The sequence below is a fragment of the Furipterus horrens genome, unplaced genomic scaffold, assembly GCF_987537825.1.
Source record: "Furipterus horrens unplaced genomic scaffold, mFurHor1.1.pri manual_scaffold_4, whole genome shotgun sequence".
In the NCBI taxonomy this organism is placed as follows: Eukaryota; Metazoa; Chordata; class Mammalia; order Chiroptera; family Furipteridae; genus Furipterus; species Furipterus horrens.
Genome location: NW_028327174.1, coordinates 157,050,822 through 157,071,631, shown reverse-complemented (window position 1 = coordinate 157,071,631; position 20,810 = coordinate 157,050,822). Strand labels below are relative to the sequence as shown.

The following is a 20,810-nucleotide window of genomic DNA, read 5'->3' as shown; positions in this document are numbered from 1 at the left end:
ATTGTTTGGCTTCCCTTCATTATGCTCCTGAGCACTCCAAGGTCCAGCTCCTATCTCTCTGGGTCCTACTCCCTGTGACGGAAACGGGCTCACTCAACAGCTCACTCGATAGCCGTTTCATGTTGAAGATTGTAATGCTCACTGTGGAAACAGTGGATCCCACTATATTCTTTATTCCTCTACTCTTTTAGGATGCTTTGTATGGAGCCAAAGTACATATCAGAAGTTCTTCCACTTTTCAAAATGTGGCAAAAAATGAGAACTCAAAATACCTTTCATTTAAAATAAATAGTGATTGTGCTCTCTCTTCTATTTCCCCTTGACAGTACTTCTCTTACTCTACCAATGTTTGGCTTGTGTGCTTGCAATATGTATGCAAATCACTGTAGTGTCACAAGATAAATAAGACCTACCTTACACTTGAAGAACTTTGAGTTTTACAGATACATCAATAACTAGTGTTTCCTGAGTGCTATTCTAAACATATCATAAGAAAAAAAGTGATTTAATTCTTATAACAACCCTATGAAACTCCCATCGATCAAAAAGAAAACTGAGACACAGAGGGATCAAGTAATAGCCCCAAGACCAGACTGCTAGTAAGTGGCAGAGGCGAGAAGTCTGCCTGCACCCATGGCTCAACCACTGTGCTCCACTGCCTCTCGATACGCAAAGAGCTGCATTATAAAACAGCAAGTGTTGAATGCCCTTCAATGATACAAAGTACAATAGGAATTCAAACAGAGAGCATATCTGGGGGAATATTCATAAGGGTACAAGGCTGAGGTATTTTCAGGAAGATTTTGATAGGTGCAATGCAGCAGTAATGGCAAGTGATGTTGGTGAAAACTTTCAGCGCCCAGAAATACAGTGAACAGCATGTGGTCTAATTAAATGTATTCATTTTTATTAAGTTATTTAACCTGTCTGAATAAGCAAAATTTCAATTGCAAATATAAACTAGAATTACATGTGAACTAGTATTATTATTTTAGGAAATATGATCATTAGAATTATAAGAAAAAGTTAATGTATGTCTCATTGTTTACCTTTTATCAACTCTTCTTAAGATGATAGGAAGATAAACTATAAAGTAATATTATAAATAGGACATTATGCATGTACTATTGATATAGATATATCAATATATCTATATAGATATAGATGTATGTTTGTTTGTTTGTTTATCAGTTCATTGCCTTAATTTTTCAGATAGGAAAGTCCACTAGGAAAAGATCAGTGTCCTGCCTAAACTTACACAGTGAATTAAGTTGCACAGCTTTACTCTGGACTCAGAACTTTGTACTTTCAATCTGTAGCTCTTTGCTCAGCATGGCCGCAACCTTAGTCTGGGAGGTATTTTTCTTATTTCATTTAATTTAGCATCATGGAAACCCAAATCAGAAAAAGGTTTTGCAGGCACCTGAACAGGAACAAAAGCAGGATACTTAGGGCATCAAGCTCATTTGATGCAAAATCCTTAGCCTTTTATTCCCTCATTTTTTCCCTTGAGAACATTTTCCACTATGTCCTGAAGGGTAATTAAGGAAATATCAAGACATTTGGGGTCACAATCAATGGATGCCTGATAACCAGGCTCTGAATGATCTTCACTAAAATGTCACTTTAAGTTTTGTTCATTAGGGTTTGGTAACTGGGGGAATAAAAAAAATAAACTAAAAATATGGCTGTGCTGTTCACGCTATAGGAAGAAGGAAGCTAAGCCAATTTTGTGTGTAGCTCCATAAACAAATGTTCATGCTAAATTTCCGGTAGAATTTGTGTTATTGTTTGTCTGAGGCTTGGCTCACAGTATTTAGCAAGCCGTCTAGTGGTTGTACACCATGGCAGAACAGCCCAGGGAAACCTGTGCTCACACACTGAATTTACGTTCTCAGGAGCATGCTAATTAATAACTTAATGGAAAATAAACAGTAGTTACTCTTGGCTTGTTATTTTTCAAACTATTGATAATCCAGAGGAACAAATCTTATATTTTGTGCTTTAAGAGATATTACTTTATGCTTTCCCCAATGAGTACATTCTCATAAAAAGCCAATTCTGCCAAGTTATGTCCAGGGAGGACTTACCAAGTTCCATGAAAAGTGGGTTGAGACCCTACTATGCCTGTCACCAATCAGCCACCCACTGTCCAACCACCAGCTGTCAACAACTGCCACAGTTTGAGGCTGCTCTACAAGTCTGGGGCCCTCCATAGATGTTGTTTCTAGAGAAGGAAGAAAAAAGGGGCCAAGCTGAGCTACTCAAGCTCATGGGATTCTCATCTGAAGCCTGCCTTTGAAACAAGAAACTTCCTGAGTCATCTAGCCCAAAGCTAGCTTGTTTAGTAAGTTAACAACTCCAGAGACGTGATTTATCATTAAATTTATCATCCAGTAAGAGGTAGAAGAGCCAAATTGGTAGGAACCTATTATAATAAAATAGCTTTGATGACTTTTTTTGAAAATAGATAGAAAGATAGATAAAAAGAAAAATGATATAGATTTATATGGTATAGGTATAATCTATGTATATGATTATATCTATTTATCTATCTAATTGGTTGTTTTCTTGGCCAATGAAAGAGAAGAGAAGAAAATGTGGGAATCTCTTCAGTAAATAATATGTATAATGAGTGACATGTTGACATTGGTTTCCATTTCTGTTTAAAAAGAAAAATAAATTAGAACATTAGTCTCTGAAAAGGTGCTTCTTTTAGGTCAATAGTAGCTAATTACCTGAGAATAGGACACATTATCTCCAGAAACTGGAAAGATGTTTTTCAGAATTAGGAAGTGGGGGGCATCCAGTTCTTGTTCAGTCTTGGAAGATACAGAATTGAAAGATTCATAATTATTATTATAATTAGTATCCCAACAACTGACATTTCTTGAGGAATTTACTAAGTACTAAGTAAACATTGTTGCAGGCACTTTACGTGAATCAGCTCAACCCTTGGTCCACCACAGCAATCTAGGCTGAAACAGAACAGTGAAGGATTCTGCCTCCAGCAAAGGGAATGTTGATTTTAAGGACCTATTTAGAGAATTGAAGAAGTGATGAGACACTCTGTAGATTGTACAGAAGGGCTACTTGATGCTTTGCATAAGTCTGAATGTGCAACTTGGGTTGCCATCACATGTGTAGATTTATATAAATTGGGTGATCAGTCTGCTTTAATAAAATGTGTATCCAACCATTGGGTTGTAGAAATTTCAAAGATTTTATTTTTTGACAGGATGCCTGCCGTTTTTCTCTCTTGATTCCCGCTTGTTTTATTCATTTTGGGGTAGTTGCCCATTAGACCAAATTGGTAAGTATAACTAATGGAAAAATGAATTTCTTCTTAAACCTCAACCAAGAAGAATAGCTATAGAAACACTTATTTCCTTTAGAAATTCCTAACAATATCCTTCCCAATAACTGTCGTTTGTCTCTTCTATGACATCCAAACACATCAGAGATTGGTTACTCCCTATTATTTATTATCCTAAAATACCACATAAGGTAAGGAGGAGGGAAATGAGCATTTACTGAGGTCCTACTATCTTTCAGGCAACATGTCTGAAATTTTTATATATATATTACCTCTTTTAATATTCATAAAAGCATTCAAGGTAGGAATTATTATCTTCCTATACTGATGTGATTCTAAAACACTTGTTCTTTTCTCCCTAAATAAGAAAAAGTTATTTCATTCAACAAGACACTCCCCTAGTATTCTGTGCCATTGGAGGACTTAGTATTATTTTATTCAATAACTACAGTCATACCTCAGTATTCATCATCTTCAGAACTCTCATCAAGCCCTGTACTCATCACATTTTGATGAAAAAAATAATATTTCAGCATCTGGCACTTGCTCAGAACTCATCACACTTGCTAGAACTTGTATGAGTCACTACACCACCCTGCAAGAGAAAATGCTTCATCGTTCTGTACTCATGGGTTTCAGCACTCATGATGGGTTCCAGAACAAATTAACAACAAGTATTGAGGTACCACTGTATTTGAACACAAACTATGCCAGACACATTTTGAACATTGGTTTAGTTGGAATTAGTAATTTGAAGAACTTTGGGCAGAGGATAGTGGTCAGTGGCAAGATGGTAGAGGAATTCGTGGACACACTTTGTGGGGGAGGTAGAACAGGGTGGTGGCCTGGGGTGGGGTGGAGACAAACAGAGGAGCTCCTGATCCTGTTCTCATGGCTACAGTCTTTCTTCATGTGACTCGTGGACTTCCCTTTGTCATCCTATGCCTGAGAATATATGAAGGAGGCTGGGAAGGCAAAGGGACGTTCAATTGTCATCACTGGCATCTTTTTTGATCATTGCACCATCATCAAATGCATTGGGGTAACCATGACATGAAATTTTTCATCATTGAGCCCATAACTGTTCCATGAGATAAAGAACAACTGTGTAAGTTAAAGGCCATAGTAGAACTTCATCCAGGGAGTCCTGAAAGTAAAAAGCAGTGAATTTATATTCTCATAGAGGGACAGCCCTGGGTTCAAATAACACGACTTGAAAAGGAAGTTAAACTTTCTCTTGTCAGGTTACATGTATAGCAGGAATAAATCATTGCTGTCTGCGGATGCTCTAACCTGCTCAGTGCAATCATTCAGACTTTCTACTGCTGGTAGAAACCAATCAAGTAAAAGACCATCCAAAATACAAATACCAAATTTATGATCAGTGAACTTTGGATCTGATGACTTGCCATTTTTCAGATGTTCTCAACTGAACATGCTATTCAAAGTTTTCTCTGCCTTTTAAAGAATTTTTCCTCTAAAGAATAAGTTGTGTGAAGAAGACAGCACAGTTTAAACATCTATTCTCTCTTCATCTTGGCTTGACACAGTAGGCTGTGTCACTGAAATGTTTGTCACACTTGTTAATGAAAAGTCACTTTGTCAATCAAGACAACAATGGGGTTCAACAAAAAAATTGGAAGAGTAGAACAAATTTTACTGATACCTATTTCTTAAGGTTTGCCTGTCTTTTTCTGACTCATTTTCCAGTTCAAGCTAGGGGCTCTCTCTTTTTGAGGAAAGAGCCTTTTCCACATTAGAGTTACTTGTTCAGGGACTGGGACAGTTTCTGTAAACAAATGAGCCTGAGCAGAGGAAATATCCACTACTCCGATAAGATCAAAGTTAGATTCTTTTATGTTCAGGAAAGAATGCTGAGATCTCTTTTCAGATCAGAAAGACTTGGGTTGCAAATGTTTGACTGGCATTTGGACTCAAAGTCAGTGAAGTTTACTTTGCTAATCAGACCTAATAGGTTCCTTTCATGATAACAAAACTTTCTTGCCGGGACCCAATATCTTCCTTGTTTCACTACCAAAAGATTTTTTGTATCTTTTTATCTCTTGTTTTGCTAGCTTCTCCTCCTTCATGTGGACCTTATGTTCCACCCATTCCAAGCTATTTGCCGTCTCCTTTAAATGACATAATCTGCTAAATATGCTTTTTTGTCCTGTCTTGACATTTGGTGAAATTCTAACCTCTACTCATTGACTCCAAGAGTAACCTCAAAAATCTTTTCTTCTATGAAATCTTAACAGAAGCCAAACACACGCATGCACACACACATGCATACACATGCACACACACACACACACACACACACCATGATCCCTTTAGGCTCAGTAATTCCCCACATCCTCCATACTCCCACAGCACTCTATGTAGACCACTGTTGTAGCACTGCCTCTTTCTGCTAGAGTGGTTATCTGTCTACCTACCTGCACTGCCCCCATTGCCTGTAGATTGTGAGCTCCTTGTGAGCACAGGCTGAGTCTTACTCATTTCTGTCATCCTGTAAACTGAGCACAGTACCTGGCACATGCGGGGAGGTGCTCAATAAATTTTAACTGTAAACATTGATATTGGTTTTTCTGGCCTTATTTTTAGATCTGGTTCCCAGACTGACATAAAAATGTAATAGATGAGCTTAGGTGTTTGTTAGAAACCATAAAAGGACTAATAATGAGCAGTAATACATAGAAAGACTCAGGGAGGATGAATAAGTAGGGACAGGTCCAGGCAAGAGCCACCATGCATGTTTCTGTCATGGGCATGAAAGCATTACTCTGGGGAAAGCTCCTGTGTTCCTGTTCTTGTTGTTAAATCATTTCCATCTTATGAATTTAGAGAGTCTAAGAAATAATCAATTTTTTGTAGCTGCCAATGCCATCATGGCATCATTACTGTCATTACGCACAAAAAGAAATACCTATTGACTTTCCCCAGTTATTTAAGGTGATAGTTGTCCATGTCTGCTTTTTAGTCTAGATTAGGATCAATCCTTTTTATAGAAATGCACATCTAACTTTACAAAGTTAGACAAACATAAAACTAATGAGAAAACTTGTGCTGACTGAGTACTTTTCTGCCATGATCAACAATTTCACAGTGGGCTATATTTAAAGAAGTTAAGGTATCTCATTCTCTTAAGGGGTCTTTTTTAAAAAAGTGAACTGAGATTTTAATTTTCTTGAGATGGGTAAGACCAGGGAATTTAATCATAAGACCCCTCAAAGCCCCTTCCTAGAACTGAAAATACTTTGCCCATCCCCTAAAAAAAAAAAAAAAAAACTATTTAGAACATTTCAGACCATTGAAACTAATGGACGTAAGAGTGAAGTGTAATTCACATAGGCTTGCAAAATGACCAGGAATAGTGCTCCCAAGATGTCACTAATAGAGATGTCATACATTTTAACAGAATAAAAGTCTTTTAACCTTGAACCCTCAGCCAAAGATCATTAGCCCCTGAGAAAAGTGAGGATAATAAAGATGTTATGCCCTATTATTGACCAAATAAGCAAACAGCCGATTTTTATTTCTTTTTTGGCATCCATAGCTGAAACAAGTAAGCATTCTTCCCCTCACTGAACAGGATTTCCCTGTTCTGCGAGGAGGCCAGATTTCAAAAGCTGCTGGGAGTTCCACATGCCACAACCCTGCAGGCACACACTGACATCCTAAATCTCTGGCAGAGGAATCAACAATTGTTGTTAGCTAATGAGCCTTGGCGTCTCTGGGTCCACATGGGGTTCTGTGGGCAATTCCTGCTGGAATGAGGGAGGGTGAAAAAAACAGGTGCACCTTTGCTAAAACAGGGGGATAAGGATTGAAGAGTCAGCTTTTCTGGTCATCAGACAAATCTGATGTGAACCCTCCTCATTAGCAGCATTTCTCCCATCCAGAGGGAGGACACAGGAAGTGCACACTGAGTCAGGTGCACATCAGAACTTATTATGAAATCTGGGGGAGATTCTGAAGGAAGCAGCAATGAAACATGGTGTGCCTGCGTTGGGAGTCTGGGGAGAAATGGAAAGGTACTTCCCCTTCTTCATCCTCTCTTAGGTGCTGCTTTTTTTGCATGCATGGAGCAGAATTGATTTTGTTCTGTTGGTTTATTTGGTTCCATTATTCAAGGAATAAGAATTGTTGTAGGGAGTGCGAATTACTATTCATAAATTTAGGCATTTAGAAAATGCCATGTAGTAAAATCTTTCCTTAATTCAAATAAATCTAATTCTAAGCCCCTTTTTATCTAGTTTTGGTAAATTCAATCTTAATCTTTATTAGGTCTCTCCCCTACCCCATCACTTCCTTCCTTCTTCCATCTTTCCCTTTCTCCTTCCCTCCCCGCCCCCCTTCACTCTCTTCCCTCTTTCTAATGCTGCCTTTCTCATACTTACAGTATTTCTGAAAAATTGGAAGAGTGCCTCTTAACTTCCCTCAGCCAAGGTTACCACTGATACACTAACTGCCCAAGGCTGTTTGGCCCCTCCCAGCCAGAGGTGCTCCCACACTGAGTAAGGCCAGTGGGATTTTTGCTGCAGCTGTTGTCACCAGTGACCAGGATGCAGCAGCCTCAGGTTCAGCACCCCAAGGTGCACTTCACAACAGTACCCCCAGAGCAGATGGCTGTGATAGTCCCACATTTGGGTGGAAGAAGACAGAAAATAAATAAGACACATAGTGTAGTAGATAGTGATAGTGCTAAAGAGAGAAAGAAGAGAAGACAGTAAAGGGCGTGCAGGGAAGGAGCTGCAATTTCAATAGAGTGGTGGGAAGACCTCTCTGAAAAGGGGATATTTGAGTAAAGACTTGGAGGAAGTGAGAGAGCAAGCTATGTGGTACCTTGGGAAAGACCATTCCTAGATGAGGGAATAGCAATAAGAAGGTGTTGAGATAGGAACATGGGTAACATGTTTGTAGAAACTCGGGAGGCCTGTGTGGCCATGTGGAATGAGCAAGGAGGAGAGAAGTAGGAAAGGAGACCAGAGAGGGAACCAGAGCCAGATCCACGGAGGATTAGAAGACCTTTCACATTCACAGCCACTCTGTGTGGAATGGGAGCTTGCAGAGCTTAGAGCAAAGGAAATGAGTAGTCTTGTATGTTTCAACAGAATTGTTTCACCACCTGAGTTGAGAGTAGCCTAAATCACAAGCAGGAATGCAAGCAGAAATACCAGTTAAGAGAAAAATGGCAATAATCCAGACAAAAGCTGGTGGTGGCTTAAACTGGGGTTAGGGAGGGGAGAAGTAGTCAAACTCTGGCTGTAATTTGAAGGTAGAGTAGGCAAGAGTCACCATTAAGTTAGATGTGGGTATGAGAGAGAAAAGATGTGTCAAAGATGACTCCAGGTTTTTGGAATGGAGTCACCATTTACTAGGATGAGGAAGACTGCGGCAATGCAGATGGCAGCTAGGAAACAGTGTCAGGAGCTTTGCTTTGGGCATATTGGGGATGTCTCGTAGCATGTGCAGAGATGTTGAGAGGGGCACGGTTGTGAGATTAGTTCAGTGGAGATATCTGGTCTGGAATGTAAATATGGAAGTTGGCAGTATGTAGACAGTGTAGGAAATCATTTGAGTGGATGAGATCACCAAAGGAGTATGTGATAACAGGACAGGAGAGGACCAAGAACTGAACCTTAGGACAACCCTATCAGAGGTCAAGGAGTTGAGGAATGGCCAGCAAAGGAGAGGAAGAGGGGCCCACTAGTGAGGTAGGAGGAAAACCAGGAGAGAGGCCTATCTGAAAACCCAGTGAAGAATGTATTTATTTCCAAGAGAAAGGAATGGCCACCTGTGTCAAATGCCACTGACAGGTCAAGGAAGAAGAAACCCAGGAACTGACCTTTAGGGATGTTGCCAGTCCCAGGGTTGCGTAATTTTCTTCCTGTCTCACCTGTTCCCACCTTTCCCCATCAAAAACACTTGCCTTTTTCTTCTTCCCTTCAGGACATTAGTGTGTTGGGTTTTTAACAGAAGTTATTGAGGAGGCTTATCCTCAGGTCAGCAATGCAAGCGTCCCCTGAGGAAAGACAGCCTAGTGGGCCCTTTTTGAAATGAAGAGAGGAAAAACAATGGAAAACAAAATATGAATTAATTAATAACTCTACAAATAAGCCTACTACACAGAAAAGATATTATTTACTTTTAGTCATAGTACCAAGTAGAGAATGCATTAAATACAGATAAGCAATTTCCAGCAGGGCAGCAGAACTCCTACTGAAATAGGATGAAGTGGTTAAGAGATTCCTTTTTAAATAGTTGGTTCTAGGGGCTGAATTGTGAGAAGAGTGCATATGTTTCTGGAAGGGCATGCTGTATCAATCACACACAACTAGAGCAGGTGTCAGTGCTTGGCTTACATAGATAGTCAGGTTTCCAGCTTTGTTAGTTTCTCGTTGACCATAGGCATACCCAGGGTTGGCAGACTAACAGATGTTGCCTTATGTGAATCATTTTTATCACATTAGTTAGACCCAAAGGTTGTCAAACTATAGCCCATGGGCCAAATCCGGTGTGCCATCTGTCTTTGTAAATAAAGGTTTATTGGAACACAGCCATATCCATGCTCATTCTCTCATGTGCCATCTATGGCTGCTTTTGAGATACAGTGAGAGTTGAGCACTTGAAATAGAGACCATCTGGCCTGCAAGTCTGAAAATATTTACTATCTGGTCTTTTACAGAAAAAGTTTGCTAACTCCTGGTGTAGACTTGAAAATGGGCTATTGGAAACGTAACACAGCTGTTTCAGTCCTACTCCGTGGGCTTTCATCTTAACTTACTTGAGGGGGTTTAGCTTAGATTTCACTTCTTTACCTAGAGGGATGTCTGCTGTCCCTGCAGCTTTATGCCAGGGCAGTGGTCCCCAAAGTGTGGTCCATGGACCAGAAGCAATAGCAGAACCTGGGAACTTGTTAGAAATACACCTTCTCAAACCCTATAGAAGCTCTAAGGATGAGGCCCAGCAGTGTGTTTCATCTGCTCCTCCAGGTGATTCTGGCACTTCCCGAACTTGAGAGCCACTGTACTGGAGCAGATACTGATAAGAAGAGCTGAGAGCTTGAAATGGGCATTTCTTCACACCTATTTCTGTGATACCTTTCAATACACAAAGTAGTTCTTTGCACATTTGAACTGGGCTTTTCAGAGCCAGTAGAGTGCCACTCTCTTATATAGTACATTAGGATAGCCCACTTTCTAGAATGATGGTATTAGCACTTATTATTGTAGTCAAATGATTTGAGGTGGCAGCAGTAGGAATAAGCCAAGTAGGCTGTTCACTCACACAAACATGACAAAGCAGGATAACAAGGTTAAACGGCCCCCAGCGATTTAGGGCCCAAGATAGCCATTGCATGCCCCTGGGCCATGACTGTCTCCTGACTCCTCATCATGCTCCTCAATGGGCTTGTGGGAGAATGTAAAGAGGCATTTATTAATGAGAGAAAAATAGAAGGGATTTGTTTCGGCACCATCATGGATATGCTAGAACATATGAAAAAACTTTAAATCAGTGTTTTCCCCCTACAGGATTTATGCAGGTGCTGCTGTGTTATTCTTGCTATTTTCCTTCACTTGCTCTAATCCTTCCCTGGAGCATCATCACTCTGTGTATCTAGAGGAATATCTCTGACCATGAATAGATGTGCTTTAGATTGAGCTGGAAACCTAATCCAGGAATCAGGGAGGGGCATCTGGGAGTCTTGGCATTTTTAAGCAGGAAGAGCTGCAACAAAGGAACAGTGAACAAATCCAGGCCTCTTTCTAAAGACCTGAGGACTGCATCTATTTTTAAATCTGCCAGAAATGTTTGAGAACATAAGACATGAGAAAGATAGTGTGATCATATATACTTGGTTTGTCCAGTTCCACTTTATACCTGTCATCCCAGTGTAATGATTAATGATGACCTCTTCATTTACAAAAGTGTTCTGGTATTTGTATGATAAATCATGGTCAACCCTAGTGAGAGACAAGCCAATGGAATGCAAAGAGTGCAGACTCCGCATTTCCAAACAGGTCTCTCTTTGAAACCCAGTTCAAACATGCAATTTATTTCACGGTAAAATGGGCGTGATAATATCTCTATCACAGGTTGCTGAGCAGATTGAGTAAGCATGTGCAGCCTGCCTGGGTGCGTACCCAATCCCTGGTAAGTACTCGGCAATGGCTGCTGCTCCTAAGAGAGAGAGAGAAACTGCCTTCACTCAATCGGCCCCGTGGACTTCACTGCATGAAATCATTCACTGCAATGCTGAAATTCATAAGCAGCCTTGCTTTGACTCCATTTGTAATTACTTTTTAAAAAATATATTGCAATTGCTATTTTCTTCTAAGGAGCTATCACATCAAGAAAAAAAAGTCTCTCAGAGAAGAATATATTTGCACCTAAAAAATTAGTTCCTGTTCACAAATTTAAATAGGATGCTCAAGTTTGTTAGATGCTGCTGCAAAATAAAGCCAGAAACAAAAATTACAGTATTGCGATTCATGGTGTTGAAACTTGAGAAAGCCTAATAAATTGTACTTCACTCTTGACGGGACAAGTTTCAAATTGACTGAGAGTCAGACACTGGGGTCAGGCAGATAAAGATTAAAATGTCATTTTTATTAATGAAAAAGTTGTTGGAGATAATGAATTAGTATGTAAGCCAAATGGGTTCACCTGCTCACCTCTGCCCCCACCCAGACAGTCAACCAGAGGAGAAATTTGAGTTTACAACAGACTCTTTTACTAATATCACCAACTGGCACTAATAATGGGGGGAAAGGAAAAAAGGAGCTAAATCCTCCTCACTGAAGACTTTTAGTAAATCAGTTCTATTCGATCAAGAAACACAGGAATTTGTCACCACTAATTAGATTACTCAATTCTACAAGTGGAGAGGAGTAAGGGAAGGACAAGGGGCTAGATGTGTCACACTAATGGAACTTCCTCCACATGGAAACTTGAAGCCAGAGGAAAGAAGGTCCCCCACAACATTGTCACCCATATTTCTTACTAAGGATTTAGTCACAGTAAAGACTTGATCAAATTGGATTCACATTATCTTTTGGAAAGGATGTTCAGAAAATCAAAAATGTGTCACTTTTCCCCAACTGTTGGACAGAAATTGGATTAAATGCCATTACTAGATCCCAAATAATTCATCCCCTTTCTTTGTCTCATATATGATAATGGCAGTCAGCTATTTTAATAACCTTGGTGGTGAATGAAGGTCACTCCTAGCCTACAACACCTTAGCTGCTAAAACATATCAATCACCTCAGAGGAAACAGAATTTAGGTTTCAATTTCAGTTGTATAATTTCCCATTCATTTCAGCCAGAGGAAGTAATAATTGTCAGGGACATCCTTCCTGCAAGGGGAAGAATGTAAACAGTGCTTTACATCTTTCTCCCCAGTGGCCGGGACAGGGGACTCTAGCTGGGTCCAATTCTGAGAAATATCAAGGCTTCAATTTAAAAATACAAGACAGCTGAAATGAAATTGCCCATTCAAGTCTCTGAGGATCTAGACTCTTCCAGACTTAATCCAGATGGACAAGTGACATGTGATTACCCACCCAGGTCACTCAGCACATTCTTCTCCAGATCTCTGACCACTGAGGCCCAGATAAGACCTGGGAAAGGACACTATGGGGCCACTTTAATGACAATCATCTCCACTTTAAGTAGTAAGCATCAATAGTATTGTGTTAAGATATGACACTCAGTTCCCTTACAACCACCAATTTATCTCTGTCCTTCTAGCTGTGTTAGTCCCAAGGCATAGATCCTGGGCATTGTACATTTTAATTTTATATAACAAGCATTTATTTGAATTACCTTCTAAGTGTGAAGCACTGTGAAAACCAGAATGTTGCCTAGGAGGGATGGGGGTCTCTGTCCCAATGAGTTAATAATTAAATGGGTGAAACTTCCATTAAAGTAAGGCAGAAACAAATACCTGCCAAAAGATATGTAAAAAAAGAAAAGAAAACAACAGCAACAGCAATGGGACTCCAAAAGAATGAATAATTAATTCTGCCTGAGGGAGTTAAGAAAGGTCTCAGGATTTAGTAACATTTGAACTGGACTTTGAAGATTGAATTGGGGTCTCTGAGGGCCCACAATAAATAACATCTCTCTTCCTCATCCAAGTTCTAAACAATTTGAGAAATAAAAAAGTACTTGATAGAACTCAAAATATCATTTTTAGTTGGGGGATAAGTTAGCAGATGTGGTGTTAAGTCTGTTGGCCAGTGGGCTTAGTTACTCCCCTGAGTTAGGCAGCATCTCACAGCGAGCCTGCACCTCCTACCCCAGCCCACCACACACACCTTCAGCGGCAGGCCCCTGGAGGAGCCCGGCAATCTCAGGCTTCCTACAGGCAGGCAGATGCCAAAAGGAAGAGGCTAAGTGATCAAGCCTAGTTCATCTCAAATTTACCAAAGAGTCAGGTGTGTAAAAGAGCATAGAACACTCAAGGATGTGCTTAGGAAAAATTCTTCCTCATGAAAATTAGGATGGCTAATGGAAGTTAAATAATCCTAGATGGAGGATTGTGAAAATTATCTGAAGAGACCTGAGTCAGAATGAATGTAAAGTTCTGTAGAGAGATGAGGCTGCAGGTGAAGGCTGGGTCTGGAATACAAGAGCCTTGTCTGTCTCGTGAAAGGATCTGGGCCTTTATCTATAAGCATTGGGAACCCTCTAATGAGTGTCACAGAGAAGACTGTGTTATGGATAATAATCAGCAGTTATGCAATGATTGTTGAGGAGGTGGGAAAATCATTTAGGAAGCAATCTCAGTAGTTCACAGGAAAATCAATGAGCATAGTCCCTGGGTATTTGGCATAATTCCTGATTTCAAGTCTGTTGATCAAAGGAAAGTTGCTTATGTTATAAAAACATTTTAAAATTCCGGTGGAAATATCTACCTTGTCATCTAACCTATGAGAAATCAGGATGTACCTGATGGTAATTCAGGATCCTGCCTGTCTCTGTACCCCAAGTTTTAGTGATAAACAGCTACATGTAGAGCACTGTATGATATGCTGGAAATACAGAGATAAACCTAATAGAGAAAAGAGATGTCCAATCATGTAATTAATGAGATGAAACTTCAAGAGATATGTGAGGTGCATACTTATTGACATGTACTTTTTAAAAAAGCAAATGCTATAAGAATACACAAATGAGGATGGTTAATTCTGCCTAATGGAGGTCAAAGGGAGGGACCTAGGAAAGCTTGTCTTTGAATCTAAAAATTGAAGGATGAGTATCAGTTCCTCACAGAAAGTAAACCAAAAAGAACATTCCTTAAAGAGAGAATAGAACCTTTTACATTTGAGGCAGAGAAAAGTAATTGCACTCTCCCTCAATTAATGCAAAGAGATTCTTTTTATAATTTTTGAAGGGCAAATTAATACACATATCATCAGCAACATTTCCCTCTCTCCTGCCATCTGCCTCTCTTACCCAGTTTTACTCTGCACTGTAGACTAGGTCTTAACATGTTTTTTTTTTTTTCAATCTCTAATTCCCTTGGCTTCTCTGTTGCTTACTAATTTCTTCCAAGAAGCCAAAGGAACTTGTACAGGTTGTGGACCCAGATCCTGGCACAATTCCGGGGGAGTGTGGGCAAAGTATTATAAAGTAAAATGAATTAGAACCACTCTGGTTACCTCACATTTGAGAAGGCAATGAATGCCTTTTGATGTGGGCTTTGAACAGAGCAGAGACTAAAAAGACTGTAGCTTTGTTTGGGTGAGTTTTCTTGTAGACTTAGATCAATTACATTAAAACATTCAGCCTCCAAACAATGGTCCCAAAGAAAATAACGCTGGCTTTCCTTTTATGAAAGTAATACTTGCCTTACAGCCCATGGGACTGGCTGTTTGCTTTCTACTGAAATGCTTTATGTAGAATGTTGTTTGGATGTCCAGGTTATATATGGACATTAATAGCAGAATATTTTAATCAGAGGTTTCTGTCCATAAGGGAATAACTGTTTCCCATTGACTCAAGTCAAAAGCTAAGTTAGTTTATTAGCATATCATATACTTGGAGTTGACTTATGGTTTATAGATTTTGTTATTTGGCATTTATATTTTTCCCAACCCACAGAACTCAAAAGATTTAACAAGCCAACTGAAGCACTGAGGTGAGGCCCCTGGTGGAAGGCACCTAAGGAGCGATACAAAAAGTCATCTGCCCCACAATAGAAAGTTGTAGCCTTTTGGATACAAGATAAAGAATTGGGCTTTTTATGCATCTTGTTGTTCTGTGTGAGACACTATCTAAACTTAGAATATGTTTCAAATTACTTATTTTTCAGGGCATCTTTTTGGTTTAAACATATAAAGTGCACTTATTTTACTTTCATCTTCAAAAATAATTTGTAGACCTAAAGTAGAAACATTATATAAACAATAAATGTAAATAAAAAACTGTATATTTACATTTTGTTAACTATATTGTTCTTATTATGTGTCAGGATCTGTTCTAAGTACTTTATAAATAATAAGTTATTTATTACTCAGAACATTCTGTGAATTATGTACCAACTCTATATGTTAAATACTATGTAGAATATCAAAGTATAGTTTTGGTGTATCCATTTATATCAAGGTGTATTTCTTCCCTACTAAGATGTGCATGGTTCCAAATAACATGTGATTAATTTCGTGAAGTCTAGCCGTACTATCAAAGTCACCCACGCTGAGAGGGTAATTGGGAGTCAACACGGAGCTAGAGACAAATGAAGGTAGCGGCAATCATGGGACTGAGAATCAGAGTCTGAGAACAAGGACAGGACAGATTCAGCCCAGTTCTAGGCACCTAGGCCAAATCTAAGGAAAAACCTCAGTTGGATGGAGATGGGTCAAAGCTTTCAGGGTGTAGGGTAGAGATGGTAATGGTGTTGTGTGAAAACGTGCTTCCAAGAAAGCCCACTGAAATTATGGCGAAACCCCAGTCTGGGCGCCCACAGTACCAGGGGGAGAGCAGGCAGAGGTCCCAGCCTAGTTTCATGGAAGATGGTGCTGCTCTCTGGCAACTGAGGATAATCAAAGAGGAGTGATTGCCTTCTCCTCCCTTGGGTCCAGAGCTCTCCGAGGAGGGGATCAGAACCTCTCCTGCTGTTGTTAGGGTAAAGTTCCTTTTTAAACAACATGGGCAACACCCTTCTACCTTGAAGTGAGAGAAGCAGAGCAGCTCAGCATCACTGGTAACCAGGCTTCCCACATGAGCATCAACTTATGCTCCCAAAGGAATGCCCACCTGACACGTGTACAGCTAGTAGTCTTATGCTCAATTTTGACTGGAACATTGCCTCTACCTCAAAAAAGAAAAAATCTACTATCCAAAATTCCTCTTATACAAAGGGCTCTCAAGGACTATCTCCATGCCAGGGTCTTCATGCTCAGAAAAGCACACATGAGGACTTCCAGGCTAGGTCAAGACAGCTGAAGACTTCCATAGAGTGAGAAGAGGTGAAGCTAAGGAGGTGAATGTTTGGTAACAATAAAAAGAAGCTCGCTCAAAATACAAAAAGCGGTATTTTTCATAAGGAGACAGAAATGTGTGTCTACCCTGTTTTCTTATGACTCATGGGCGAAGAAGGTTCTTTTTAATTTTTAAGTGTTTAAAAATACATCAAAAAAAAATTTTTGACACATGAGAACTATTTGAAATTTCAATTTCAGCATCCACATAAATTCCATTTTTCTCATGAGTATACCTATAGTACAAATATATACATATATATATATTTAATTACATTTTGAAATTTATTCTTTAAAAATTTTTTAAATTTGTTTTCTCTCTTGCAATATAAGTATCTGCACAATATTCTCAATTTGATCCATTGTCCTACAAAGCCTAAAATATTTAGTATCTAACCCTTTTACAGGAAAAAACATTATCTGCCCTGGTCTATAAGGGACTCTGTGTAGGAACTACAGCCAAGTGACTATAACTTCGACTTAAAAGTCACTGCAATCTAGGGAATCTCTCTCTCTCTCTCTCTCTCTCTCTCTCTCTCTCTCTCTCTCTCTCTCTCTCTCTCTCTCTCTTCTCTCTCTCTCTCTCTCTCTCTCTCTCTCTCTCTCTCTCTCTCTCTCTCTCTCTCACACACGCACACACGCACACACCCTTTTCCTCCCTCTCACTCAGACACACGCTCTCTCCTCCATGGTGCCCTCTGTTGCCTTTTATTCTTCCCATATACAGGCTTCTTTGCCTGTTCATTCGACCTCACACAGTCCCATCAAAGCCACCAGTAATAGAGGGTTTACTCAAATACAAATGCCTACCCATCACTCCCAGTGTTTCCAATCCAATCCCAGAACAGTAAATCTAGCCCACTGCAGGTCTGGAATTAAACCAGGATTGAAAGAAGCCAAGTAAGGCAGCCCTTCTGTGCTGGGGACAGTTCATTTCTCTGACACGGGAGTGTCAATAGTGGAGACATGATGAATGTTTCCAGGCCACAAGCCACAGTGACCTTGGCTGGCTTATTAGATTTCCTGTTCAATATACTCATCCACTCCCTCAGTTCTGTCCTTTGGCCTCTGATTGCTGGACTGAAAAGCAAAGCAAGAAGGCAATGCCCAAAATAAAAACCAGCTGGTGGGTGCTAGTACAGGATTCCTATGGAAATACCTGCAACATTGATAATTCACAAAATAGATTACTTCAACAATATTGAAAACAAATAGAAAAAATGGGATCTGCCATATTAAGCAATAGATTTTATATTCTCAGTCCCCAAGATAAGAAATGCTATGTACCATTATTTTCAGTCTGTTATCACTGTCTCAAAGAGGCATTCCCATTAATCTAAACTCTGTTATCTTTAGTGTTTTGACAACCCATATCTCCAGCCAAATGTGCTGAGATTTTAAATGCCAAGGTGAAATATACATGTTTGCTTATCCTTAAATATTGGTATTAGCTTTAAATATGTAAAGATTGTGTATGGAAGGGATCCATTAATTTAAGTACAAATAAGGGAGTTGCCATAAGGATTGGTAATGATAGGAAAACACATCACATTATTTTACCCCTGCCTAGTGTTAAAGTGGATTGAAAATTTATGCCTTGTGAAGTCCCAACCTCAAGGGAAGACCCCAGCCATCTTTCAAGGAATTTCTTCCCCACTAGAGTGTGTGCTTTACTTTATATTTCCAAGTACTTTCCTAAGCATCAATTTAGGTGCAGAATTATAATGGGGAGAAAAAGGGTGTCATAATAATGACACACATAATTGCTTTGCACTGGGTTTGGCACTCAGTTATTGAGGACATCATCAGGATTCACTAAAAGATATTCTGGTTTATTACCAGACACATTCAATTTATGGTTCTATGGCCTTGAATAGATATTGTATCCTACCTCCAAAACACGAAGGCAATATCCAAAACATTGGCTTCCATAGAAGACTAAAGAGATAGTCTGGTTAAAATGAGATGCATTTTTTCTTATGTCATCCCTAGATATTTTCTTGGGCTCACTCCGTTCCTTCGAAGCACAAAGATTTTCCATAAAATTTTCTTTTGCATAATATAGCATACTAAAATACTCTTTCTGTACAACAATATTCAGTTGTACCTGAATATTCACACATTGGTAATATCCCTAATTGTATGGAGCACCTTAAACTGGATCAACAAGAATAGTTTTGAATGTTGTCCGTTAAACACAACTAATTACCACCCTTATGTAGTTTTCATAAATCCATCTCACAATTTCCAAACCACAGAAGAGAGGACATCAAGTGAAGCACATCAAGAATCTAAGTCGAAAACTATTTGCGAAAAGCTGTGCTATTGTGCAAACATGGGCCATTTCTTTTCAAGTGGGCAAGGAAGAGGTGACCATTAAGGGGAGGCAAATAGCTTGACTGCTGCTCTTCCCATCACTACAGTAATTGCTAATGTCCCCCAAGTCTATGTAAAGCTCTATTTGAAAAATGCAAGATCTTAGGTGGTTGTTGAGTTTTTAGGGCCCCAGTATGTATTCCAAATACAGGAAATGGTTATCAGTGTTCTGTTGGTTGAGTCAACCATTGAATCAAACACCAGGCTATCCAAGTGAGAAATTAGATGAAGGAGACATGTTCAATGCTTTTTAACTTTATGCAACATTCAGCTGTGCAAATTTTAAATGGTGCAAGGTAAAATATATGGATAAAGTCTCATTATATGCATAATTTCAAAGCATATGAATTCTTCACACAAACTTCTAAATCAAGCATCACCTCATTCCAGAGCTGGAAAGGCCAGTGAATTAATTGTGTTCATATTACTGCTACACGGCTTTAGCTGTTAAACAGAAATGTCCATCCACCCATGATAGACACAGTCTTGAATTGCTCAAGATCTTCAGAAAATTACCTCTTACATAAAACTCAAACCGTCCTTTATAAATGACCTATACTGCAATAATCATATGATCTGTGGCCTTGGTCATTAGGATTCAGCCAGAAATAAATCTGCTACATTCTATCTCCATGTAAATATAACCCATTTTCCAACAGCAAATAAATTATTCCTTAGGCTCATAGGCATTTGAGATTATATATGATGATGTTGATGTAAAACCTAAGTGTTAATTTAGTTTGATCAAAATTTTCAGTCGTCTAAGCACCAAATGCTTTCATAGATTATGCTTTTCATAGATTATGGTCTCATGTCAGCAGAATAAGAAAGAAAAAAAAAAACCTTGGAATTTTAAGACAATCTTCTATTCCTTCCACCTCCCTTCCTCACAGTACCCAACCCAATCTTTGTTCAAGCCAATTTTGTTAAGCCCAGGTTGAATTGAATAACAGTCTCAACAAAATGTGATGAAAGTCTAAAAGATTATCTTCTGCAAAACACGATTGGGGTTCAGTTTGTAATGGAGAGCCCTAGGTCAGCCTGGAATCCTGCAGAATGTAGCTGCTAAATCCATGACTCTTGCTCACACTTTTTATAGGCTATCATGAATCCAGTTCTAAAACTGCAAAAGATAGAGTGTGGCAAGAACCTTACCTCTCTCTTCCTGCTTAAGCAAACCTACATTGCTCTAAAATTAAATTCAAATATAACTCTCTCTTAAAACTATGTGCTGCAATTCTTTGGTTATGATAGAAAATGACAAATTATTGCAATCAGATAAGAACTTAATCTACTTTCCCCCAAAACTAAAAGGACGAATATTCACAAAAAGGTCCCTGAGGGATCTAGATACAATGAAACTGTTTTCCCTAAATAATAGACATTATATCTTTAAAACTGCAAATCTAAACAACTAATTTTGTGAATGGTCAGTGGGTTTAGCTGAGCAAGGCAGACATTTGTAAGGATCTTCAAAGGAACTTACATTGATTTTTATAAGCATAAAGAAAACAGTAGTGGACCCAGGGCAGCCACCTGGATCTGCAGTTGGTTCCCAGAAAGTTTTCTTTGTCAACAATAAAAAACATACCATTCTTGATATTTTAAGGCTTCCTTTTAG

The 20,810-nt window shown here is 39.2% G+C and overlaps 1 protein-coding gene across 1 annotated transcript in view; it reads left to right on the top strand.

The window, feature by feature from the left end:
- Nucleotides 1-20,810, top strand: part of TRPM3 (transient receptor potential cation channel subfamily M member 3) — a gene marked incomplete at its 5' end in the record, with an annotated part of 281,767 nt that overhangs the window by 50,763 nt on the left and 210,194 nt on the right. Inside the window, one exon of the mRNA XM_090275220.1 lies at nucleotides 3,239-3,313. Coding sequence (XP_090131346.1) covers nucleotides 3,239-3,313 — 75 coding nt within the window. The remainder of the gene's footprint in view (nucleotides 1-3,238; nucleotides 3,314-20,810) is intronic.